At 69.9% G+C, this 22,976-nt stretch overlaps 3 protein-coding genes and 1 non-coding gene across 10 annotated transcripts; 1 reads left to right on the forward strand and 3 right to left on the reverse strand.

Moving 5' to 3' along the window:
• Positions 1 to 340: 340 nt before the first annotated feature.
• On the reverse strand, positions 341 to 422 carry TRNAS-CGA. Its single transcript has one exon. It is a non-coding gene; the product is annotated as a tRNA-Ser (tRNA).
• Positions 423 to 708: 286 nt separating this feature from the next.
• On the forward strand, positions 709 to 10,301 carry SMARCC2 (SWI/SNF related, matrix associated, actin dependent regulator of chromatin subfamily c member 2). Of its 6 annotated transcripts, none has more exons than XM_042796540.1 (29): positions 709 to 865; positions 1,032 to 1,151; positions 2,494 to 2,579; positions 2,883 to 2,964; positions 3,048 to 3,140; positions 3,238 to 3,307; positions 3,471 to 3,540; positions 3,662 to 3,737; positions 3,819 to 3,950; positions 4,047 to 4,162; positions 4,252 to 4,376; positions 4,488 to 4,547; positions 4,644 to 4,681; positions 4,959 to 5,089; positions 5,163 to 5,234; positions 5,322 to 5,435; positions 5,521 to 5,674; positions 5,840 to 5,932; positions 6,160 to 6,279; positions 6,352 to 6,414; positions 6,510 to 6,768; positions 7,854 to 8,015; positions 8,097 to 8,161; positions 8,248 to 8,377; positions 8,490 to 8,656; positions 8,766 to 8,900; positions 9,003 to 9,318; positions 9,448 to 9,819; positions 10,112 to 10,301. In XM_042796540.1, the coding sequence occupies exons 1-29, from the start codon at positions 755 to 757 to the stop codon at positions 10,186 to 10,188; spliced, it is 3,609 nt and encodes a 1,202-aa protein (XP_042652474.1). In that variant the 5' UTR covers positions 709 to 754; the 3' UTR covers positions 10,189 to 10,301. The 6 variants fall into 6 exon arrangements, with proteins under 6 accessions (XP_042652474.1, XP_042652479.1, XP_042652475.1 ...); XM_042796545.1 differs by having other exon boundaries at positions 9,448 to 9,531; XM_042796541.1 differs by having other exon boundaries at positions 6,163 to 6,279.
• Positions 10,302 to 10,666: 365 nt separating this feature from the next.
• LOC122153776 (myosin light polypeptide 6) lies at positions 10,667 to 13,302 on the reverse strand. 2 transcript variants are annotated; one of them, XM_042796587.1, is made up of 7 exons: positions 13,196 to 13,302; positions 12,920 to 12,947; positions 12,115 to 12,258; positions 11,851 to 12,024; positions 11,522 to 11,599; positions 11,342 to 11,380; positions 10,667 to 10,897 (listed from the first exon to the last, which is right to left on the reverse strand). In XM_042796587.1, the coding sequence occupies exons 1-6, from the start codon at positions 13,196 to 13,198 to the stop codon at positions 11,352 to 11,354; spliced, it is 456 nt and encodes a 151-aa protein (XP_042652521.1). In that variant the 5' UTR covers positions 13,199 to 13,302; the 3' UTR covers positions 10,667 to 10,897; positions 11,342 to 11,351. The 2 variants fall into 2 exon arrangements, with proteins under 2 accessions (XP_042652521.1, XP_042652522.1); XM_042796588.1 differs by lacking the exon at positions 11,342 to 11,380.
• Positions 13,303 to 13,935: 633 nt separating this feature from the next.
• Positions 13,936 to 22,807, reverse strand: ESYT1 (extended synaptotagmin 1). Its single transcript, XM_042796560.1, has 31 exons — positions 22,498 to 22,807; positions 21,574 to 21,615; positions 21,353 to 21,487; positions 21,200 to 21,273; positions 20,956 to 21,028; positions 20,758 to 20,847; positions 20,611 to 20,666; positions 20,392 to 20,515; positions 20,120 to 20,296; positions 19,781 to 19,863; positions 19,644 to 19,692; positions 19,483 to 19,572; positions 19,281 to 19,373; positions 19,120 to 19,191; positions 18,937 to 19,023; positions 17,969 to 18,118; positions 17,755 to 17,886; positions 17,073 to 17,249; positions 16,796 to 16,878; positions 16,651 to 16,699; positions 16,468 to 16,557; positions 16,193 to 16,288; positions 16,012 to 16,083; positions 15,827 to 15,913; positions 15,596 to 15,742; positions 15,369 to 15,511; positions 15,076 to 15,174; positions 14,843 to 14,974; positions 14,643 to 14,748; positions 14,514 to 14,563; positions 13,936 to 14,390 (listed from the first exon to the last, which is right to left on the reverse strand). The coding sequence occupies exons 1-31, from the start codon at positions 22,768 to 22,770 to the stop codon at positions 14,357 to 14,359; spliced, it is 3,165 nt and encodes a 1,054-aa protein (XP_042652494.1). The 5' UTR covers positions 22,771 to 22,807; the 3' UTR covers positions 13,936 to 14,356.
• Positions 22,808 to 22,976: the final 169 nt, after the last annotated feature.

A 22,976-nucleotide genomic window follows, 5' to 3' on the forward strand; every position in this document is an offset into this window, starting at 1 on the left:
GGGGCTGCGCTGGCCGCAGGGTCCCTCCCGTCTTTTTGTGCCGCTGAGATCAGGAAAAGCCTTTCCCAGGCGCTGCCGCTGCGGCTCCCGCCGGCCGCGGACCCTCCCCAGGAGGGTCGGGGCCCCCCCCGTGGGGTTCCTTGGGGGGTGGCTGAGGGTTCGGTGGGGCTGGAGGGGGGTGGGGTGTCCCCTATACCCGGCTGTACGCTGTCCCCCAAAAGCATTAACCCCACGCTCAGGGCCCGGCTGTTAAACGAGCGGGTGCGGGGACCCCCCCCAGCGCTGTGACACCCCCCCCCCACCTCCGCCCCGCCGCGGCCCCCCGCAAAAACGAGGTCAGCGTCACGGACAGGATTCGAACCTGTGCGGGGAAACCCCATTGGATTTCGAGTCCAACGCCTTAACCACTCGGCCACCGTGACTCCCGCGCCAACCACCGCCGCGCTCCGCCTAGACCGGGCCCCGCCGCCCGCCCCGCCCCGCCCCGCCCGGCCCCGCCCCTCCCGCCGGTTCCCTCGCACCCACCGGGCCGGTCCCGCCGCACCGAGAGGCGGAGAGAAAGGCGGGGGGGGGGTGGGGAGGGAAGCGCCGAGCAGCCCGAGCCGGCAGGGGGCGCGGCAGCTCCCGGTTACCGAGCGGGAGGGAGAAGCGCGGGCGGGGCCGGCAGGGGGCGGTAGAGCGGGCGCGGCGCGGGGCGGGGCCGGCAGGGGGCGGTAGAGCGGGCGCGGCGGGAGGCGGCCCGGCCCGCTCGAAGATGGCGGTGCGGAAGAAGGACGGCGGCCCCAACGTCAAGTACTACGAGGCCTCGGACACCGTCAGCCAGTTCGACAATGTCCGCCTCTGGCTCAGCAAGAACTACAAGAAGGTAGGCCGCGGCGGGGGGCGGGGGGCGCCGGCGCCGGCCCCCGCCCCCCCGGGCCCGGCCTGTCACGGCCCCGCCGCCGCCATCGCCGCCTCCGCCCCCCCCCGGGCCCGGCCCCGGCGGCGGCGCTGACCCCCCCGCCCCCCCCCCCCCCCCCCCCCCCCCGCAGTACATCCAGGCCGAGCCCCCCACCAACAAGTCGCTGTCGAGCCTGGTGGTGCAGCTGCTGCAGTTCCAGGAGGAGGTGTTCGGCAAGCACGTCAGCAACGCGCCCCTCACCAAGCTCCCGGTGAGCCCCCGCACGGCGACGGGGTGGGCCGGGGGCTGCGGCCCGGCGACACCCCGGCTCTTGGGGACGAGGCCCCCTCGAGCGGGGACAGGGACCCCGGGGACAGAGCTGGGACAGGGACAGCTCCCGAAAGACCTGGGGACAGCACCCCGGGGACAGCACCCCAGGGACAGCACCCCAGGGACAGCACCCCAGGGACAGAACCCCAAAGACGTGGGGACAGCACCCCAAAGACCTGGGGACAGCACGCCAGGGACAGCACCCCAGGGACCCGGGGACAGAACCCCAAAGACGTGGGGACAGCACTCCAAAGACCTGGGGACAGCACGCCAGGGACAGCACCCCAAGGACCCGGGGACAGAACCCCAAAGACGTGGGGACAGCACCCCAAAGACCTGGGGACGGCATGCCAGGGACAGGGTCCCAGTGACCTGGGGACAAAGCCGGGACAGGGACAGTGCCCCAGTGACCCGTAGGCAGCACCCCAGGGACCTGGGGGCAAAGCTGGGACATGGACGGCACCCCAGGGACCACCCAAATGAGCTAGGGGACAAGGCCTGAATAAGCTGGGGGACAGCGCTCTGATCAGGGACAGCGCCCCAAAGATCTGGGAACAGCACCTTAATGATCTGGGGACAAGGCCCTAAGTAGAGACAGCACCCCAAAGACGTGGGGACAAGGCCCCAGTGACCCAGTTCAACATCCCAGTGACCCAGGGACAGCACCCGGTGACCCGGCACGGTGCCCCAGTGGGGCCAGCGCCCTGGCCAGGGATGGGGCCCCAGCATCCTGGGGGCAGCACCCGGTGACACTTGGGCACCGTCCTGCTGGGAACTGTCCCCCGAGCAGGGTCTGTGCCCCAGCGACCAGGGGACAGTGTCCCAGCTGGGCCAGCACCCCAAGGCCAGGACAGGGCCCCGACCACAGACAGCGCCCCAGGGACCCGGGGACAACACCTTAGGGAGCTGGAGGCACCACCCCGGGGACCTGGGGACAGCACCCCAGGGACCTGGGGACAGTGTGTCCCGACACAGGAACGTGTCTCCAACTGGGGGCAGTACCCCAATACCACTGAGACCACATCCCAGCCCAGGGACAGCCCAGCATGGGGATGGCACCCCAAAAAGGGGTTGACACCCTGACGCAGGGATGGCACCCCAAAAAGGGGTTGACACCCTGACGCAGGGATGGCACCCCAAAAAGGGGATGGCACTCTGAAATGGGGGTGGCACGCTGACAAAGGGATGGCACCCCGACATGGGGGTGGCACCCAGCCCAGCTCCCCACTGCGCCAGGGACACAGCCACCCCCCCGCCCCCCAACCCCTTTCTTCCCGTTACAGATAAAATGCTTCTTGGATTTCAAGGCGGGAGGAGCCCTGTGCCACATCCTGGCAGCGGCCTATAAATTCAAGAGCGACCAAGGATGGTGAGCGCCCGCCTGCACCCCTCGGGGCTGGGGGTCCTGGGGGCACGAGGGGGCCGGGGTGGGGGGGTCACCTCCATGGGAACACCCTGGGGTGGCCTTGGCCGGGAGCTGCACGGGGGTGGGCTGGTTGTAAGGCACCCACCTCCGTAGCAAGTGGGTGCTGGGGCGTGTCGTCCCCCACCCACTGTGGACCCCTGATGGGGTTCAGGCGCGTGTCCCCCCCCGCCCCCCCCCAGGCTTTGGATGCTGACGAGGAGACCTGAGCTGTGGCTTTCATGAGAGTCGCTCTTTTCTTCCAATAAGGCGGCGTTTCGATTTCCAGAATCCCTCGCGGATGGACCGCAACGTGGAGATGTTCATGACCATCGAGAAATCTCTGGTGCAGGTAAGAGGCGCTGCCTCTGCCCCCCTCCCCGGGACCCCCGCTGCCCCCCACCCACTCACCACTCTGCTTTTCTGCCTCCCCAGAACAACTGCCTGGCCCGGCCCAACATCTTCCTGCACCAGGAGATTGAGCCCAAGCTGCTGAGCAAGCTGAAAGACATCGTCAAGAGGCACCAGGTCGGTGGCAGCGCCGGGGTGGGGGGCACAGGGGGGGCCCACCCAGCGCCACATCCTGGCACTCAGCCCTGGCCCCACTCCCCTGCTCTCCTTGCAGGGCACAGTGACTGAGGACAAGAACAACGCGTCCCACATCGTCTGCCCTGTCCCCGGGAACCTGGAGGAAGGTGGGTGCAAGGAGGGGGAGCTCTCTGCTCCGAGCTCATGGCAGAACTTCGGGGAGGGGGCGAGGAGGGGGGGGGTGTTTGGGGGCCTGAGCTGTGCTCAGCGTCACGGGCGGCGCTCGGTGGGACGGTGGATCAGCACCGGCCCCGCTCCTGTGTCCCGCAGAGGAGTGGGTCCGGCCGGTCATGAAGCGCGACAAGCAGGTCCTGCTGCACTGGGGCTACTACCCCGACAGGTGAGGGGTCCCCGGCTCTGGGGGCGCAGTTGAAGCCTGATGGAACCCCGACTCCCCGTGCCCGTGGGGCACCCCACACCGCTGTGGGTGCCGCTCTCACCCCGTCCCTCTGTGCCCGCAGCTATGACACCTGGATCCCCGCCAGCGAGATTGAGGCCTCCGTGGAGGACGCCCCGACGCCGGAGAAACCCCGGAAGGTAGCGGGGTGCCCCAGGCTGGGACGGCGGCTGCAGCCCCCTCCCCTGCCCTCCTGATGTGCCCACGCCCCTGCCCGGCAGGTCCATGCCAAGTGGATCCTGGACACGGACACCTTTAACGAGTGGATGAACGAGGAGGACTACGAGGTGACGGACGAGAAGAGCCCCGTTGCCCGCAGGAAGAAGATCTCAGCCAAGACGCTGACAGACGAGGTCAGAGCGGGACAGCGAAGCTGCGGGGGGGGATGGTGGGGGTCTCTGCTTGGCCATCCTGCTCGGTTGGACGCAGAGACCCCCTGTCCCCCCCAGGTGAACAGCCCCGACTCAGACCGGCGGGACAAGAAAGGGGGCAACTACAAGAAGCGAAAGCGCTCGCCTTCCCCCTCGCCCACCCCAGAGGCCAAGAAGAAGAACGCGAAGAAGGGGTGAGGCTGGGCTGGGGGGGCGGCGGGGTAGGATCCAGCCCCGGGGAGCGGTGGTGACGGGGACACGGGGGGGGTCTCTCCCTTCGCAGACCCTCTACCCCCTACAACAAATCCAAGCGCGGGCACCGCGAGGAGGAGCAGGAGGATCTGACGAAGGACATGGACGAGCCCTCGCCCGTCCCCAACGTGGAGGAGGTCACCCTGCCCAAGACAGGTCAGGGCGGGGGGCCGGCAGCCGCCCCGCGGGGCTCCCCCCTGACACGAGCGTGGGCTGGGCTGGGGGCCCATCCTGGGGGGTGCTCAGCGCCGCTTCCCTCCACTGCAGTCAACACCAAGAAGGACTCGGAGTCTGCGCCTGTCAAGGGGGGCACCATGACAGACCTGGGTGAGGCCGAGCGCCGGGGCTGAGCGCCGCAGCGCGTCCCCTGGCCCCGTGGACCCGGCAGTGCCCATAGCTGCCTCAGCTTCTCCTCTCTTCCAGATGAGCAGGAGGATGAGAGCATGGAGACGGCCGGCAAGGTGAGGCCCAGGGCCGTCCCCCCCCCAGCCCAGCTCCTCCAGGGGAGATGTCCCCCCCCAGCCCAGCACCAGGGTCACCATCGCTGCGTGGTCGCCTCTTTATCCTTGTCTTTCTTTTGGGTGCAAAAAGGCCCCTTTCTGCTCTTCTCCTCACCCCTGGGGCTGCAGGCGGGTTTGCCCTGGACCCTTGGCCTCCCCCTGCTCTCAGTGAGGATGAGGAAGGGTGCAGAAGGGGGGCTCAGGACCCCTTTGCCCATGTGGTGCTGGTCTCTGGCAGGACGAGGAGGAGAACGGCACTGGGAGCAAGGGGGAGCAGGCCAAGAACCCCGACCTGCACGAGGACAACGTGACGGAGCAGACCCACCACATCATCATCCCCAGCTACGCCGCCTGGTTCGACTACAACAGGTACGGCGCAGCCGAGGATGAGGACGGCGCGGGGCCGCCGTGCCGGGCCCTCCCCCAGCGTCTCGTCTTGCAGCGTCCACGCCATCGAGCGCCGAGCCCTGCCCGAGTTCTTCAACGGCAAGAATAAATCCAAGACCCCCGAAATGTGAGGCCGAACCCCCTGCCCTACCACCACCCCTCCCGGGGCCGGCGGGGCCGCAGCCGGCGCTGACGCCTCGCCGCTCTCCCCCAGATACTTGGCTTACCGCAACTTCATGATCGACACGTACCGGCTGAACCCGCAGGAGTACCTGACCTCCACGGCGTGCCGCCGCAACCTGGCCGGCGACGTCTGTGCCATCATGCGGTGGGTCCGGCGCCCGTGGTGCCCGGTTGGGGACCCTGGGGCGCTGGCGGAGGGACCGGCGGGTCTGAGCCCCGGCTCTCCGCAGGGTCCACGCCTTCCTGGAGCAGTGGGGCCTCATCAACTACCAGGTGGACGCCGAGAGCCGGCCCACCCCCATGGGCCCCCCCCCGACCTCCCACTTCCACGTCCTGGCCGATACGCCCTCGGGGCTGGTGCCGCTGCAGCCCAAGACGCCCCAGGTGGGTGCGAGGGGGGGCGGCCGCTCCTCGCCCAGCCGCGTCCCCCCTCTTGCCGTCCCCCCGGTCCCCGCGGGGGCCGGGCGTGGGGTGGGGGTGGGGGGTGTGGAGGGTGGGGGTGGGGGGTTTTGGGGGGGGGGGATCGCACAGCTTCGATCCGTGCCTCAGGGCCGGCAGAGCGACGGCGACGCCAAGACGGGCCGCAAGAGCAAAGAGATCGAAGACCTCGTCACCGAGACGGTGAAGGGGAAGCCGGAGCTGGTAGGCGGCTCCTTGGGGTCCGTCCCCCCGCCGCTGGCCGAGGAAGGCTCCTTCCCTCCTCCCCCTCGCGCCCCGCATGCCGCCCTGACCCGGGGAGCAGGGACGCGGGGGGGACACCGTGACGAGACGGGGCACGAAGGCTTCTCGGGGTCGGGGTTGGGGAGCGGCGTCCTCGCGGCCCGTCCCCCGCGGCCGGGTCCCCAGCGTCCCCTCTCCTCCCCTGGCAGCAGACCTCGGCCTCGCAGCAGATGCTGAACTTCCCCGACAAGAGCAAGGAGAAGCCGGCCGACATGCAGAACTTCGGCCTCCGCACCGACATGTACACCAAGAAGAACGTCCCCTCCAAGGTGGGCACCCCCCGGCCCCGGCCCCGGTCCCCTGCCCGCCGCCGCTCACCCCTCTCCCCCCCATCCCCGCAGAGCAAAGCCGCCGCCAGCGCCACGCGGGAGTGGACGGAGCAGGAGACGCTGCTGCTGCTGGAGGTGAGGGGGGGGTCCGCAGGGAGTGTGGGGAGGGGAGGGGGGACACGGTCAGACGCCTGCTGTGTCGTTCCCCCCCCCCCCCCTCCATCCCGCAGGCCCTGGAGATGTACAAGGACGACTGGAACAAGGTGTCGGAGCACGTGGGCAGCCGGACGCAGGACGAGTGCATCCTGCACTTCCTGCGGCTGCCCATCGAGGACCCGTACCTGGAGGACTCGGAGGCGTCGCTGGGGCCGCTGGCCTACCAGCCCATCCCCTTCAGCCAGTCGGGCAACCCCGTCATGAGCACCGTGGCCTTCCTGGCCTCCGTCGTCGACCCCCGCGTCGCCTCTGCCGCCGCCAAGTCGGCGCTGGGTAAGGCGGCCCCGGGGACGGGGTGGGGGGCTGCCCCGGTGGGGGACGGGGGAGAGGGCGAGCCCTGGGGGGGGGGCCTGTAGGAGAGGGGGGGGAGTCCTATAGGGAGATCTATAGAGAGATGGGACGAATCTTATGCAGAGACGGGTAAGTCCTGTGGGGAGACAGGATGAGTCCTGTAGAGAGACAAGTCCTATAGGAGGGTGGGGGGAGTCCTTCAGGGAGATAGAACAGATCTTATGGGAGACAGGTAAATCCTATAGGGAGACAGGAAAAGTCCTATAGGAGGATGGGATGAGTCCTACAGGGAGATAGAACAAGTCTTATGGGGAGATAGGATGAGTCCTATAGGCAGGTGGGAGGAGTCCTGTGCAGAGGTGGGTTGGGCCCTATAGGGAGTTCCATAGGGAGACAGGACGAGTCTTATGGGGAGGTGGGTAAGTCCTAGGGGGAGGCAGGATGGGTCCTGTAGGGAGATGAATCCTATAAGGAGACAGGACAAGTCTTATAGGAAGATAAGTGCTCTGGGAAGACAGGACAAGTCCTACAGGGAGACAGAATGCATCCTATAGGGAGATGAGTCCTGTAGGAGGATGGGCTGAGTCCTATGGGGAGTCCTACAGGGAGATAGGGCGAGTCTTATGGAGAGATAGGATGAGTCCTATAGGGAGTTCTGTAGGGAGACAGCAGGAGTCTTATGGGGAGATAAGTCCTATGGGGGGGGCCAGGACAAATGCTGTAGGGAGCTGAGTCCTATAGCAGGATGGGATGAGTCCTACAGAGAGACAAGATGAGGCGTAGGGTGAGCTAGGCTGAGTCCTGCGGGGAGATGGGAGGCATCCTATAGGGAGCTCTATAGGGAGGCAGGATGAGGCCTATGGGGCGATGGGCTGAGTCCTGTTGGGAGGGCTGTAGGGAGGGAGGACAAGTCCTGGGGGGAGACAGTCTGAGCCCCAGGAGCCGGGGGGACCAGCCCCCAGGGAGAGACAAGCGCTGAGGCCCAGGGCTGGCTCCGTGGGGCGATGGGGACCCCGCTGCCAGCCCCACGGCCAGCCCCACTGAGGGCCCACGGCGCTGCCCCACAGAGGAGTTCTCCAAGATGAAGGAGGAGGTGCCCACGGCCTTGGTGGAGGCCCACGTCCGCAAAGTGGAGGAGGCGGCCAAGGTGACGGGCAAGGCCGACCCCGCGTTCGGGCTGGAGAGCAGCGGCATCGCCGGCACCACCTCGGACGAGCCGGAGCGCATCGGTGAGGCGGCATCCGTGTGATGAGTTTGCCGGGCCTGGGCCGGGCGGCAGCGGGGCCCTGACCCTGCGCTTGCGTCCCCAGAGGAGAGCGGCACGGAGGAGGCGCGGGCGGAGGCGCAGCCGGCGGAGGAGAAGAAGGAGGCGAAGGTAGCGGCTGGCCTGGGGAGGGGGTGCGGGGGGGAGGCCCGGCTGGCGCAGGGACTCAAGCGGCCACGGGGCCGGTCCCTCCCCAGGAGCCCCGGGATGGCGCCACCGAGGAGGAGGGGAAGGAGAAGCCCGGGGAGGCCCCCAAAAAGGAGGAGGAGAAGGGGAAGGAGGCGGAGGGCGAGAAGGAGCCCGACAAGGGGGATGGCGATGGCGCAGGTGAGTGGGGGGCCTGGCTGCGCTTGTGGGGATGGACACACACACACACCCCCCACCCCCGAGTCCCTCACAGCCCTGCCCTGCTGACACAACCCCCCCCCCCCCGCCGCAGGGGAGCCGGAGAAGGAGAAGGAGGCGAAGGAGGGGCCGGACGAGGCGCCCAAGGAGCCCCCGGAGCCTGAAGCCGAGCGCAAGGCCAAGGTGGAGCGGGACATCGGCGAGGGGAACCTCTCCACCGCCGCCGCCGCCGCCCTGGCTGCTGCCGCCGTGAAGGCCAAGGTGAGGGGCTGGGGTCGGGGCTTGAGGGGGGGTGTGTGGTTTGCAGCCTGGGGTGGTGCTGACACCCCCCCCAACCCCCCCCCTTGGTTAATTTTCCCCCCCTCCCCAGCACTTAGCGGCAGTGGAGGAGCGTAAGATCAAGTCGCTGGTGGCGCTGCTGGTGGAGACGCAGATGAAGAAGCTGGAGATCAAACTGCGGCACTTCGAGGAGCTGGAGACCATCATGGACCGGGAGCGCGAGGCCGTGAGTGAGGGTGGTGGCGCTGGGGTTGGCAATGGGGGGGGACACCCCCCACCCCCCCCCCATCTCCATCATCCCCTGCTGACCACCCCCGCCCCTCCCCAGCTGGAGTACCAGCGGCAGCAGCTGCTGGCAGACCGGCAGGCCTTCCACATGGAGCAGCTGAAGTACGCCGAGATGCGCGCCCGCCAGCAGCACTTCCAGCACCTCCAGCAGCAGCAGCAGCAGCAGCCGCCCCCGCTGCCCCCGGGGGCCCAGCCCCTGCCCGCCGCCGGTGCCCCCCTGGCCCCCGCCGCCCACCCGCTGGCCGCGCCGCCCGCCCCCGCCATGGTGGCCCCCGCCGAGCCCGTGGGGCAGCCGTTGCCCGGGGCCCCCCCGCCGCAGCCGCCCCCGCCGCCGGGCGCCCCGGCCGTCCCGCACGGTGAGTGGAGGGCAGGGGGGGGAAGCTGGCTGGGAACGGGGCAGGGCTGCGGAGTGGAGGGAGGGGGGTGTCTCATCAGTGACACCCCCCCCCCCCCCCCCCGCCGCGGCTCCCCCCCCCTTCCCGCAGCCCCGGCGCCGTTCCCCGGGCAGCAGCCGCCGTCCCAGAGCCTGGCTGGGAGCCTCGGTGGCAGCGGCCACCCCGCCGTGCCCGGTAATGCGCCCGCGGCCCTGCCCTTCGGATTGCCTCCATCCGCCATCCCATTTAGCATGGCTAACCCCCCCGCCGAGCCCCTCGGCGCCACTTTCCCCGCTAACCCCCCCGCCCTCCCGCTGCATGGGGCCCTCGCCAGCAGCATGCCGTCCGGGGGGCTGCCCCCCCCCCCTCACCCGCCGGGCCTGGCCCTGCCGCACCTCGCGGGGGGCTCGGCCGCCGCGCACAGCCCCGCCATCGTGGCCGCCGTGCAGGGAAGCCTCCTTCCCAACCCCGGCCTCCTCGCAGGTGAGACATGGCACAAGGTGGGGGGGGGGGGGTGTGGGGGTGTGGGGGAACGCGTGGAGACATGGGGGGCCCCCCCACTGGGGACAGGGAGCGGGGGAACCCAGGGGGAGAGCGGCTCAGGGAAGGGGGGGACCCACTCGCGGCCATGGGGCTGGAAGAGGCGGGGGGGGGGGGGGCTGAACCCTTCCCGGGAACTGTGGGGCAAGAGGTGCTCGTGCACCCCCTTGCCCCCCCCAGATGTGACGCCCTCCCCCCCCCCCCCCCCCGCTCCCTTTCTTTTCTCTCCCTGCAGACCAAGGCCCCCCCCTGCAGACGGACCCCATCGCGCCCAGCCCCAGCACGGCCACCCCTGTCCCCCCCACGCAGTGAGCCCCCGCCAGGGCCGAGGATGCCGCAGCCCCCCCGACCCCGCCGCCAGCACCGGCCCGGGGAGACCGGCCCCCCCCGACCCCGCGAGGCGCCCCAAAGGAAGCCCCCCCTCCCCGAACCCCTCAGCTTTGGTATTTTTTTATGAGTGTCCCGGATTTTATTTAAGTGTTGGTCTCCCCGGGCAGGCCGGGGACCCTGCTCCCCCCCCGGCTATTTATGAGACAGCTCCAATCCCACCTGGCACATGGGCATTTCCCCCCCCCACCCCAGACCCCCCCAGCTCCCTCTCAGTTGTCATCTCCCCTTCTGTTTTGGGTTTGTTTTGTTTTGTTTTGTTTTTTAAAAAAAAAAACAACAAAAATAAAATTCCAAGTCCCCGGGGCGGGAAGAAACAGCCTCAAGGTGCAGGGTTTGTCTGGGGGGGGGGAGGGGGGGGGATGGACACACGATGTGGGGACAGAGGTTCACAGGCCCTGTGTCACTATTCCAACTTTATTGGTTGCCGTGGAGCAATAACTTAGCCGGTGGGGCCAGCGGCGGGGGGGGGGGGGGGGGGGGGCGGGTCTGTGGGGGGGGCTTGGTGACAGGGGCAGGAAAATGAGGGAAAAGGCACAAAACCCAGAGTGATGGGGGGGTGGTGGTGGGGAACAGGGACACACACACGATGACACGAGGGGTCTTCAGCCGCTCAGCACCATCCGGACCAGCTCTGGGGAGAGAAGGGGGAGAGCAGAGTGAGGGGGGGGCTGCCGGGCCCCCCCAGCCCCTGTCCCGGAGAAAGGCAGGAAAAAAAACCCAAAGTCAAACGGCTGAAGAGCGCAGGGAGGAACCGGCGTCGCTGCAGCCCCGGCCCGACGGCGCGGCCCTCGCTGCCGGGGGGCTCCTCCGGCCCCCCACCCTCACCAGCACCCACGTCCCGGCCCCAGCACGCAGGGGGGCTCCATGCAGAGGGGCATGCGGGGTGGGGGGGAAGAAGGGGGGGCTGCACCAAGGGCGAGAGCGCAAACCAGGCGGCCTTTTTTTTTTTTTTCTTTTTTTTTTTTTTTTTTAAAAAAAAAAAAAAAAAAAGACACCACTGAAAAAAATAGGAAGGAAAAAAAAAAACAACCACTGTAAGTAACTGAGGGGAGCGGGGGGGGGGGGGGAGGCGTACCCCTGCGGCGTCACCCTGACAAGATGTGTCTCACAAACGCTGGGAGGAAGGAAGGAGACATGATGGTCAGGGAGGGAGCGGGGCCATGGCCGGGCCCCCGGGACCCCCAGCACCCTGGGACCCCCCCCCAGCACCCTGGGAACCCCCGCCCCGGGACCCCCCGGCCCCCCCAGCTCTCACCTTCGTAGTTGATGCAGCCGTTGCTGTCCTCATGCCCGGCCACCAGCTGCTCCACCTCCTCCTCCGTCATCTTCTCACCTGTGGGACAGCACACGTCACCCCGGGGTGCTGGGGGGGGACACACACACACACCGGGGGGCTCCGGGGCTTGGGGACCTGGGGGGGGGTGGGTGTCCCTGGGGCTGGCGGGGGGCTTGTGAGGCTCCTGGGATCCCTGGGGCTGGCTGGGGTTTGGGGGTCTCAGGGATGGCCGAGGGGTCCCCAATGGCTTGCAGGGATTCGGGGGGGGGGGGGGGGGGGGGGGGGGCCAGGGAGGGGGTGACGCTCACCCAGGGTGACGAGGACGTGGCGGATCTCGGCCCCCATGACGGTGCCGTTGCCCTCTTTGTCGAAGACCCGCAGCCCCTCCACGTAGTCCTCGAAGCAGCCCTGGTCCTTGTTCTTGGCGATGGTTTGCATCATGGGCAGGAACTGCTCGAAGCTCAGCGTCTTCAGGTTCATCTCTGCGGGACAGCGGCCGTGGGTGGGGGCCGTGGGGGGGGGGGGGGGGCCGGGGGGAGTCTGGGAGGGGCACAAGGGGGTCCCCCACTCACCATCGATCTTGGGGTTGCCCAGCACCTTCATGACCTCAGCGTTGGTGGGGTTCTGGCCCAGCGCCCGCATCACGTCCCCGCACTGGCTGTACAGGATCTTCCCGTCCCCGGTGCGGTCGAAGAGCTGGAACGCCTCCTTGAACTCTGCCGGACCCCCCCCCCCGCGTCAGCACCGGGACCCCCCCAGCACGCCCCACCCCGAGGGATGCTGCATCCACACACGCTCACGGGACCCCCTCGGGCCCTGCATCTCGGGGACCCCGTTACCTGTGTGTGTCCCCCCCACCGGGACTCTGAAGGCTCCGCCCCCCCCACCCCCCCACCCCACCCCACCCCCCCCGGGTCGGGTTTCGTTCCCCGACGGGATCCGGTTTCCCGGTGGAACCCGACGCCGGCTGGGGATGGAGGTCGCGGCCCCCAGCCGGGATGCTGCACCCCCCCCCGCCGCCGCCCCCTCCGCCCCGAAGCGCGTCCGGTCGCTCCCGCCCCCCCCCGGCGGGAACCGGGGCGGCCCCACCCCGCAGGAATGCGCGGCCCGGCCCCGCGCTATGCCCATATAAGGGCAAATGGCGCAAGAGGGGCCCGCGCCCTCCCCGCCCCGCGCCCCCCCCCCGGCATCCCCCGGGCCCGATCCCGCACCCCCCCCCCGCCCCGCCGGCACCAACGGCCCCGCCCGGGCCGGACTTTGCTCCGGGAAAGGCTCCGCCAGCGGCCGCGCAGGAAGCGCCGGGGCCGGTGCTGGGGGGGGGTGGTGTCGGGGGGGGGGGGGGGGGCCGTGCCCGGTGCCTCGGTACCGGTCACTCACCCGCGGTCTGCTCCTCCGAGAAGTCACACTGCGGGGGGAGCGCAGCGGTCAGCGGGCACCGGCACCGGCCGCTCCCCCGGGGCCGGCGTCATCGCCCGCGCCCGGTTCCCGCCGATCCCCGCCTCCCCCCCCCCCCCCCGGCCCCAGCCGCGACCCCCGTCCCGCCCCTCTCCGGCCCCCCCCCCCGCCCGCGCATCCGCCCGCGCATCCCCCCCGCCCGCGGCAGCCGGTGCCGGTGCCCGATCCCGGTGCCGGTTCCCCGCTCCCGGTTCCCACCATGGCGGCGGCCGCTCCCCGTCCCCGCTCCGCGCTCTGGGCTCTTTCTACCGACCGGCGTCACCGACCGCCCATTGGCCGCGCGCCGGCTGCGTCACCGCGCGCTAATTAGGCGCATCATTATGCATGAGGGGGCGGGGAGAGGCGAGGCCGCGCCCCTCATCCCTAAGGATGTTTTTGTCTATAGATGGGCACAGAGCTGGGCCGGGGGGGTGGGGGGGGGGCACCCCTCGCGATGGGGGAAACCCCCAGGGGTGACGTCACCACGTGCACCCCCGTGATGGCATCCCCCGGGCCACACCCCAACGGCCACACCCCACGGCGGGCACCCCACGGGGGACAGCGCCCAAGGGAGCATCCCGCGCCAGGACACCCTGGGGGGAGGGGGGGCACCGTGATGGGGACGCCCCCACGCGTGGGCAGCCCCAGGGCCACACCCCACGGGGAGGTGACAATGGGGACACCTGAGGAGGGACCCTCCCCCCCTCTCCCCCCCATGACTGGCATCCCCCCGGGGGAACACTGATGGCCACACCCCGTGGGTGGCATCCCATGAGGGGACACCATGATGGGGACACCCCACAGTGGGGGGGGGGGGGGGTCAACATCGCCCATGGGGGGACACCAAGATGGGGAGCGCCCCACGAGGGACGCCCCCGAAGGACACCCTGTCAGCAGGGGGTCACTGCAGAGCCCAGGGTCCCCCCCACCCCGGGACCCCCAGGACCACACGAAGCCGCCACAGTCTCCTCCCTCCTTTATTAGTGTGGGGGGGGGGACGACACGGGGACGCAGCCCCGGGAAGGCAGCGAGGGGGTCGGCGTGGCGGTGGCACGGCGGTGGCATGGCGTCGGTGACAGCGGCTCTAACAAAAGCATCTCCCCGGGGGGGTCGGGGCGGGGGGGGGGGGGCATAACCCCAGGCCGGGCCCCCCCCCGCGCCAGGAGGCTCCTCGGTGGGCGAAAGGCACGAGGTATGTAACAGTCTAGGGGGGGCACGGGGGGGGGGCCCAGCCTGGCCCCCGCCTGGTGCGTCTTTGGTCAGTGGCGAGGCGGGGGGGCGGTGGGGGGGGGCAGCAGGAGCAGCCAGGGGGGGAGCACGGCCCCCTCCCAGCCTCCCCACTGCCCCAGGCACGGCAGGGAATGGGGGGGGACCCCAGCTCTAGGGGCTGCTCCGCTCGTCCCGCAGATCATACCTGTGGGGGGGGGAGAGAGGGGAGGGGGCACAGGGCGGGGGATGACACACACCCCCCAGAGAAACCCACGGGGATCCCCCAGACACCCCCCCCCCACCCCCACCCCAGCCCAGCCCCACTCACCAGTGGGTTCCCCCCTCAGACAGATCCACCTGCGCCAGGTCCAGATGGATCTGGGGGAGAACAAAGGCTCAAGAGGGGCTCCCCAGCCCCCCCCAACACCCCCCCCCCGGCCCCCCCAGACCCCCTCACCTTCCCCAGCGCCTCCTTCTCCCGCGACATGAAGGACAGGGTGGATTTGACGTGAGCTTCCAGCTTGCGCCGCGAGGCTTCCTCAAGGGATATGTCCCACTCGAACCTGAGGAGACGAGGCTGTACTGGCCTGTACTGGGCAGCACCGGGCCGGTGTGCGTGCCCCCCCCCCGTCCCCCCCCCCCGTCCCCCCCCCCCACCTCTCGTTGAAGTCGGGGTTGAGGGTCTTTTTCTGCACGCTGGTCTTCCTCTTGGTGCCGCGGCTGCGGTCGGGCAGCAGCACCAGGGATACGTAGGGGTCGGGCAGCTCCTTCGACACCGGCCTCAGCTTCCTGGGGACACACACACACACACACACAGAGGGCTCGGGGGGGGGGGGGGGTGTCCCAGCCCTGACCCCCCCACACCCGGCCCCCCCTCCAGGCAGCCTCACCTGCATGCGTGGACGATGGCCACCAGTTTACGCTCGTCCCCGTGGTACCAGAGCGTGAGCTGCAGCCGGCCCAGGGGACCCTCCTCCTGCTCCGGGGGGCTGGGGGAGCACAGGGTCAGGGTCCCCCCAGACCCCCCAGCATGGAGGGTGGGGGCTCATCCCTGGGGTCTCGGACCCAGACACCCCCCCCCCCAGGTCTGGCTGGGGGTTTGCAGCTGGAGCAGACAAGGGGACGGGGACTGGATGCTCCTGGGGGGGGGGGGGGGGCGGGGGTCGTGCCCCCCCAGCCCTACCTGTCAGCAGGGAGCAGGCGCTGGCGCAGCCCCCCAGCCCCACGCTCCTCCTCCCCCGGCGCCTCCGTAGGCTGGGGGGCAGCGTCCCCCCCGGCCGGGGACACACTGCCGGCCCCCACCTCCGCCTGCTGTGACACCAGGATCTGGGGGGGGGGGGCGAGTGGGGGGGTGAGGGAGGGCTCAGCACCCACCACCCACCCCCCCGACTCCCCCATCCCGTCACTCACCCCCAGCTGCACTCGCAGCAGGATCTGGCTGCCGGGGCCCCCCCCGGCCAGGGGGAACCAGCCGTCCAGCGCCAGCCCCTCGGAGGCCAGGAGCTGGGGCAGGGGCAGGCTGAGGGCACCCAGGGGCTGCCCCCCCTCCTCCTTCACCTGCGGGCACAGGCGGGCTCAGCACCCCCGGACTGGGGACGGGACCCCCGGATTGGGGACGGGACCCCCGGACTGGGGACAGACCTGCAGTTCCAGTGACTCCACGTGGGGCCGCTTGACGAGGAAGGAGAAGCCTTCGTCCCACACGGGCTCGGCGGTCGGGGCGCAGGTCTGGGGGCAGGAGAGTGGGTGAGGGAACCGCTCCCCCCCCCCCCCCCGCCTCATCTCCCCTCACCTGCCCCCCCCCGGCCCCCCCCACCGCGTCTCACCTTGGTCTTGAAGGAGACGTCGCGCATGGCCAGGCTGGCAAAGGCGGCGGGTGGCTTGGAGCCCTTGCGGAGCTGGGGGGACGGCGGGTTGGGGACGAGGAAGAGGAGGAGGAGGAGGAGGATGATGGGGGGTGCCCAGGGCAGGGCCAAGGGGACCCCGGCGGGGGGGGCAGCTGCTCACCGGGAGGTCGGCGGCTCGGTCCACGAAGACGGAGAGGAGAGCGGCCGAGAGCTCCTCGCCCCGGGTGGGCTGGAGGAGGCTGTTGGTGTGCAGGACCTGGGGGGGGGGGGGGGACGGGGGGGACAAGGTGGGGCTGGGAGTCCCGGCGTGGGGTTGGGGTGCACGGGGACAGGGATGGGGACAGAGGGAGGGGGACGGGGACAGGGCAGAAGCTCGGGGCCAGCTGTGCCTGCCCCTCCTCACGCCCCCCACAAACCGGGGCGGGGGGCTGTTACCTGCTCGAGGAGGGCGGCGCGGGGGCTGGGGGTCAGGCTCTCCAGCCGCACGTGCAGCCGCCCCGATTTCACCTCCTCCAGGGGCAGCCACTGGTGGGACGGGGAGGGCGGGTGAGACCCCCCCAGGTGCAGACAACACCCCCCCCCCCCGCTGGTTCAGACCCCCCCCAGCCCCTCTCCTACCTCATCCACGATGCGGCTGCTCAGCACCCGCCTCAGTGGCACCTTGCACCTTGGGGGGGTTGAGGGTGGGTTGGTGAGGGCTGGGTGGGGGCCACCCCCCACTCCAAACACCCCCCCCCCCCCCCGTACCCCCCCCAGCACCCACCGGCCCAGAAAGTCATCCTTATCAATGTCCTTGTCGAAGAGATCGAACTCCACGTCCTGCCCCGGGACATCGTCCACGATCACCTGGGCAGGGAGAGGCGTCACCGGTGGGGACACCCCCAGGCGCCAGGGTCCCCTCGCAGACCCCCTGCCTCAGTTTCCCCTCCTGAGGGTGTGAGAAACGGGCCTGCCCCCCTCCCCACCCCCCAGACACGGCACACCCTCAGCCCCCGGGATGATGTGCGGGGCGGGGGCGCGGGGGGCCCCCCCCACGGTACCTCGTAGATCTCGTTCCAGCGGGGGTTCAGGTCCTCCTTGACCACGCGGCTGCGGAAGCCCCTCCCGGCCACCCGCACCCTGGCGTAGGGGTCCGAGCGCCCCCGCACCGCCCCCCCGAAGAAGTTGTCTTTGGCCACCAGGCTCTGGGCCTCCAGGAGGTGGATCCGCAGCACGTGCTGGGGACATGGGGACACGCCGGGCGCTGGCACCGGGGCTGCCGGGCCCCCACTCCCCTTCCCACTCAGGACCCCCCAAGCCCCTGAACTCTCTCCTGCACCCCAGGACCCCCTCATCCTGCCCCTGAGCTCCCTGTTGCACCCCAGAACTCCCCCTCCTGTCCCTGAGTTCTCTCCTGCCCCCCAGGACCCCCCATCCTGCCCCCGAGCTCTCTCTTGCACCCCAGGACCCTGCATCCTGCTCTGCAGTCCCCCCAGCCCCTGAACCCTCTTCGTCCTGTCCCCCAGGAACCCCCCAAGCCCCTGAACTCTCTACTGCACCCCAGAACCCCCCATCCTGTCCTTGAGTTCTCTCCTGCCCTCCCAGGACCCTCCAACCTGCCCCCAGGACCCCCCATCCCACATCACTCCCTCCCAGCTCCCCACACTGTTCCCCTCAGCAGCTCCCCCCCCACCTCCAAGCCCCCCCAACCTCCCTGGTGATGCCCCCCCATCCCTTCCCCACCTCGGTGCCAAACTGGGGGTCTGGGCTAGCGTGGGTGGGCCGGTGAATGCCACCAGTGCTGGCCGAGGGGTCCGGCTGCCCTGGGGGGCTGGGTGGGGGGCCGCCGTTCTCAGGGGCATCAAAGAAGAGCACCTGCAGGGTTGGGGGGTCAGAGGGAGGGGGTGACAGGGGCAGGGCCCTCCCCGCCCCCGGCTCCCCTGACCCCCCTTCTCACCCGCAGCACCAGCTTCATGTAGAGGCGGCTGCCGGGCCCCGAGTGCTGGAGCTGGAAGGGCTGGTCCAGTGTCAGCTCCGGGGCGTCGAGCAGGCGGGCGAGGGGCAGCGAGAGGGAGCCCAGGCTGCTCTGGCGGGGGTCATCCTTCACCTGGGGGGGCCCGGGGGGGAGTCATGGGCATCTGGGGAAACGGGGCACTGGGGATTGGGGGGGGAGAGAAAGAAGGGGGGAGAAGGAAAGAAAAGAAGGGGGGAGAAGGAAAGAAAAGAAGGGGGGAGAAGGAAAGAAAAGAAGGGGGGAGAAGGAAAGAAAAGAAGGGGGGAGAAGGAAAGAAAAGAAGGGGGGAGAAGGAAAGAAAAGAAGGGGGAGAAGGAAAGAAAAGAAGGGGGGAGAAGGAAAGAAAAGAAGGGGGGAGAAGGAAAGAAAAGAAGGGGGGAGAAGGAAAGAAAAGAAGGGGGGAGAAGGAAAGAAAAGAAGGGGGGAGAAGGAAAGAAAAGAAGGGGGGAGAAGGAAAGAAAAGAAGGGGGGAGAAGGAAAGAAAAGAAGGGGGGAGAAGGAAAGAAAAGAAGGGGGGAGAAGGAAAGAAAAGAAGGGGGGAGAAGGAAAGAAAAGAAGGGGGGAGAAGGAAAGAAAAGAAGGGGGGAGAAGGAAAGAAAAGAAGGGGGGAGAAGGAAAGAAAAGAAGGGGGGAGAAGGAAAGAAAAGAAGGGGGGAGAAGGAAAGAAAAGAAGGGGGGAGAAGGAAAGAAAAGAAGGGGGGAGAAGGAAAGAAAAGAAGGGGGGAGAAGGAAAGAAAAGAAGGGGGGAGAAGGAAAGAAAAGAAGGGGGGAGAAGGAAAGAAAAGAAGGGGGGAGAAGGAAAGGGGTTGGAGGATTTGGAAGGGGAAATGGGGACAGGGATTTGGGGGGATATAGGGGGAAATGGGGGGGATCTCAGGGGGTGTGGGGGGACATGGGGTCTGGGGTCTCGCCTGGATGTCCAAGTCCTGGTTCTTGGGGTCGTGCAGGAAGAAGCGGAAAGCGTCTTCCCAGACAGGAGCAGACGTGTTATAGATGACCTGGGGGGGAGTGGGGTTAGACCCCCCCACCAGCCGGGTGGGGCCCTGCACCCCAACCCCACCTCTGCGGGGTCCCCCCGGCCCCCCCCAGCCCACCTTGCTCTCCCGTGTGACATCCTGCACCGAGACCTGAACCATGGGGTTGGGCTCCTTGCCTGGCTTCTTCATCTGCACAGAAATGGGGGGGGTCGGGGCGGGGGGGGGGCCCCACAGGGCAGGGAACTGGCAGCCCTGGGCCCCCCTGGCCCCCCACTCACCGGCAGCTCCTCAGCCCGGTCCAGGTACACGACCAGGATGGCAGCTGACGGGGGGTCGGGTTTGGCCACGATCGTCCGGTTCCTCTCCAAAACCTGGGGGACGCAACCCAGAGGTGGGGGGGTCGGCTGGGACAGACGTGTGTCCCCCCTCCCAAACTGGGCTGAGACCCAGCAAACTCATCTCTGGAATAGCTCCGCTTACCTGGTCCAGTTTGGAGGTGTCGGCCATGAGCGAGAGCCACTCCAGGCGCAGGTGGAGCCGCCCCTGGCCCCCCTCCTGCAGCGGGAACCACTGCGGGGCAGAGGGGTCAGCACGGCCCCCCTGGCCCCCCCACCCCAGCACCCACCTCCTCCAGCACCCACCTCCTCCAGCACCCGGGCCTTCAGCACCTCCCCAAAATCCAGCTTCATCCTGGGAGAGGGAAGAGGCCGTGAGATATGGGGCGGGAGGGTCAGTGCACCCCCCCAGCTGCCAGCCTGGGGGTCCAGCCCCGCCGTACCTGCCCAGGAGGTCGTCCTGGTCGGGGTCCTTGTCGAATAGCTCCACCTCTATCTCCTGCCCGGGCACCTCGTGCACGATGAACTGGGGGACAGGGCCAGTGGAGGGGCGACACACACACTCACCGGGGGGGGTCCCCCCCGCGCCCAGTACAGCCAGGCTGGGGATGTCATGGGGATCCCCACGCCCAACCCAGCTGGGTTGGGGTGCTCTTGCCCCCACCACCCGGCTGGGGACGCTGTGTCCCCCCCACAACCTCAGCTGGTCTGGGGAGGCCACGAGGGGGGTCTGGGGGGGTCCTTGGGGCCAGGTTTTGGGGGGGGGGGGGGGTGTGTTTCACCTCGTAGACCTCGTCCCAGGTGGGGTTGAGGTTGTTGTCGATGACGCGGCTGGTGACGACCTGGGTGCCGACGCGCAGGACGGCGTAGGGGTCCGACTTGCCCTCCACCAGCCCCCTCATGAACCGATCCTTCGACCGCAGGTCCCGGGCACCCCGGAGGTGCACCCGCACCACACCCTGCCGAGGTGGGGGGGTGTGTGTGTGTGTGTGTGTCAGCCAGGGGTGGGGGAGCCAGTGCAGGGTGCCCCCCCCACCCCCAGGACCCCCCTTACCCGGGGCAGGGGGCAGCGGAGCTGAGCAGCCTCGTGCAGGTCGGGCACCAGCGGGACCAGGAGGCGGTTGGGCAGGACGAGGTAGGAGGAGATGGCGTCCATGATCATCGTGTCCGATACGGAGCTGGGGGGGGGGTGTGTGTGGGGGTGTGACGGTCACGGGGAGGGGACACGGTCCTGGGGGGTCCAGGAAGACCCCACGGCCAAATTGGGGCTTACCTCAGCCCCGGGATGTCCAGCAGGTTGGTCATCCCCGTCCAGTTGATGTCCAAAGTCTGGGGGTGGGGGGGAATGGGGTCAGATGGGGGGGCTGGAGCCCGGCCACATCCTGCAAGTGGGGGAGCCGGGGAGGGGGGGGCCACTCACAGGGCGCCGGATGAAGAACATGGTGAGGGCCCCCACGATGGGCACGTCCCCGAGGAGGGGCTCCAGGATGATCCGTAGCATCCCGTGGAGCTGGGGGGAGAGCATTGAGACGTGACCCCCTCCCACGGCCATGACCCCCCACCCCGCCAGCTCCCCACTGTCCCCCTAAAGCCCCCAGCTAGGGCAGAGAACCTTCACCTGCATGCCTTTCACCCCCGCCTTGCAGAAGAACTTCTTCACCTCCACATCGATCTGGACGTCACCCACGTAGCTGCAGCGGTGGGATGCAGGGATGGGGGGGGTCCTCACCACGACACCCCACAGTCCCCCCCGTCCCTCCCCGAGTGAGGGGGAGCTCCAGCAGCTGCTGCACAGAGGGAGACCCCAGCGTGGGGAGCTGAGACCTGGTGCCTTCGCCACACGGGTGGCTCCGGCCGCTCACCTGATGTTGAGGTCCAGCAAGATCTGCTTCTTGTGGGCGCCGGGGTGAGCCCTGACCCCCAGGACCCGGAGGGGCTGTTGAAGTCGGGGGGAGCCATGATTGGGGGTGCACTGAGGGAGATGGGGTCACCCCCGCCCCCGAGGGGAGCCCTACCTTCTCGCCCATGTCCACCTTGGTGAAGGTGAAGGTCTGGAGGTGGCTGTTGGAGGCCCGGATGGACGGGGCGACGTTCTCCACCAGCAGCTTCTCCATGTACTGCCCGAAGAAGGGCCAGGCCTGGGCCAGGACCTGCCAGCAGCGGGACGGATGGACGGGGGGACAGAGGGACAGACGCAGTGGGGAGGGAGGGATGGGGGGACAGACGGCCACCTCACCTTGTTCAGCCATTCCGCCCGCTCCACATCTGGGAAGCTCACCTGGGGGCAGAGGGGCTGGGGGAAGCGTGAGGCCGGGGGGGGGGGGGGGTGTGTCTGGCCGGACACGGTGGGGGGCAGCCCCACCCAGCCGTGGGCCTCAGTTTCCCCAACGGGGCTGGTGGGAGCTGCCGGTGTCATCCCTCCCCCCAGCAGCTGGGACCAACATCTGGCAGCAGCTTCGGCTCCATTGCGGCCGTTCCCGGGGGTCCCGGTGGTGGGGAGAGGGTCTCGAGAAAGGGGGTCCTGGCCCCCCCTGCACCACGGCCCCCCCCCCCACCCCAGCTCTCGGCCGGGCAGGAAACGGCCCCCCCGGGCCCGGTGAGTCACAGCCCGGGCTCTGCACTGCCGGAAGGCCCCGGGGCGGTACCCGGGAGCGGGGGAGATTGGGAGGGGGGGGCTGGAGGGGGTCACCCCATTGGGGGGTCGAGCAGAAGGGGGAGGGCCCCGGGTGTGATGCAGCATCTCAGTGGCCACGGGGAATCCTCAGTGGGGTGGGGTCCCGGGAACGGAGGTGTGCGAGCACGGGGGGGGGGGGGGGGGCTCCCGGGAAGGGGAGGGGGTGAGGAAACGGGGGGATGCGGGCACGGACGGATGGGGGGTCCCGGGCACGGGGTGTGTGGGGGTCCCGGGCAGGGGGGTCCCGCCCAGCCGGGGGAAGCCCAAGCGGCGCATGGCGGAGGGGGCGTGAGCGCAGTCCCGGGGATCCCAGGAAGCCCAAGCGGGGGCCGCGGAGCAGCCGATGGGGTCACCCCGACCCGGGGGTCCCGGGGCCGGGGTGGGGAAGAAGGGGGGCGGAGCTCCCACCCCGCAGCCGGGCGCTGCGCTGACAGGGGCAAGGGACGGCCCCGCCGCCGGGGATAACGGCCGTCGCTCCCCGCTTACCCAGGCCGGCAGCTCCCCGCGGGCCGCGCCCAGCCCGGCGGCGGCGGCGGCGGCGCGTACGGCCGCCTCCTCGTCGCGCTGCAGGCGGGCGGCCCGCTGCAGCCCCAGCTCCCGGGCCCGCCGCCGCCGCCGCCACCCCGCGTACAGCGCCAGCGCCAGCACCAGCGCGCCCGCGCCCAGCCCCAGCAGCCCGGCGGCGTAAGCGGGCAGGGCCCAGAGCAGCCGCCGGCCCAGCGCTCCCAGCGCCGCCAGTCCCGCGCCCCGACGCTCCATCCCGCCGCCGCCGCCGCCGCCGCCGCCGCCGCCTGCCGCTCCGCCGCCGCGCCACGCCCCGGCGCCCATTGGCCGCCGCGGCGAAAGAGGCGGGGCTCCGCCGGGCCACGCCCCGCCCCCGCGGCAGCGCGTTCTGCGCGGAGGGGCGTGGCGAAGGGCGGTGGTGGGCGTGGATGAGGGGGGGTGTCACGTGTCCCGCCCCCCCC

The sequence above is a fragment of the Tyto alba genome, unplaced genomic scaffold, assembly GCF_018691265.1.
Source record: "Tyto alba isolate M040663 unplaced genomic scaffold, T.alba_DEE_v4.0 Super-Scaffold_23, whole genome shotgun sequence".
Classification (NCBI taxonomy): Eukaryota; Metazoa; Chordata; class Aves; order Strigiformes; family Tytonidae; genus Tyto; species Tyto alba.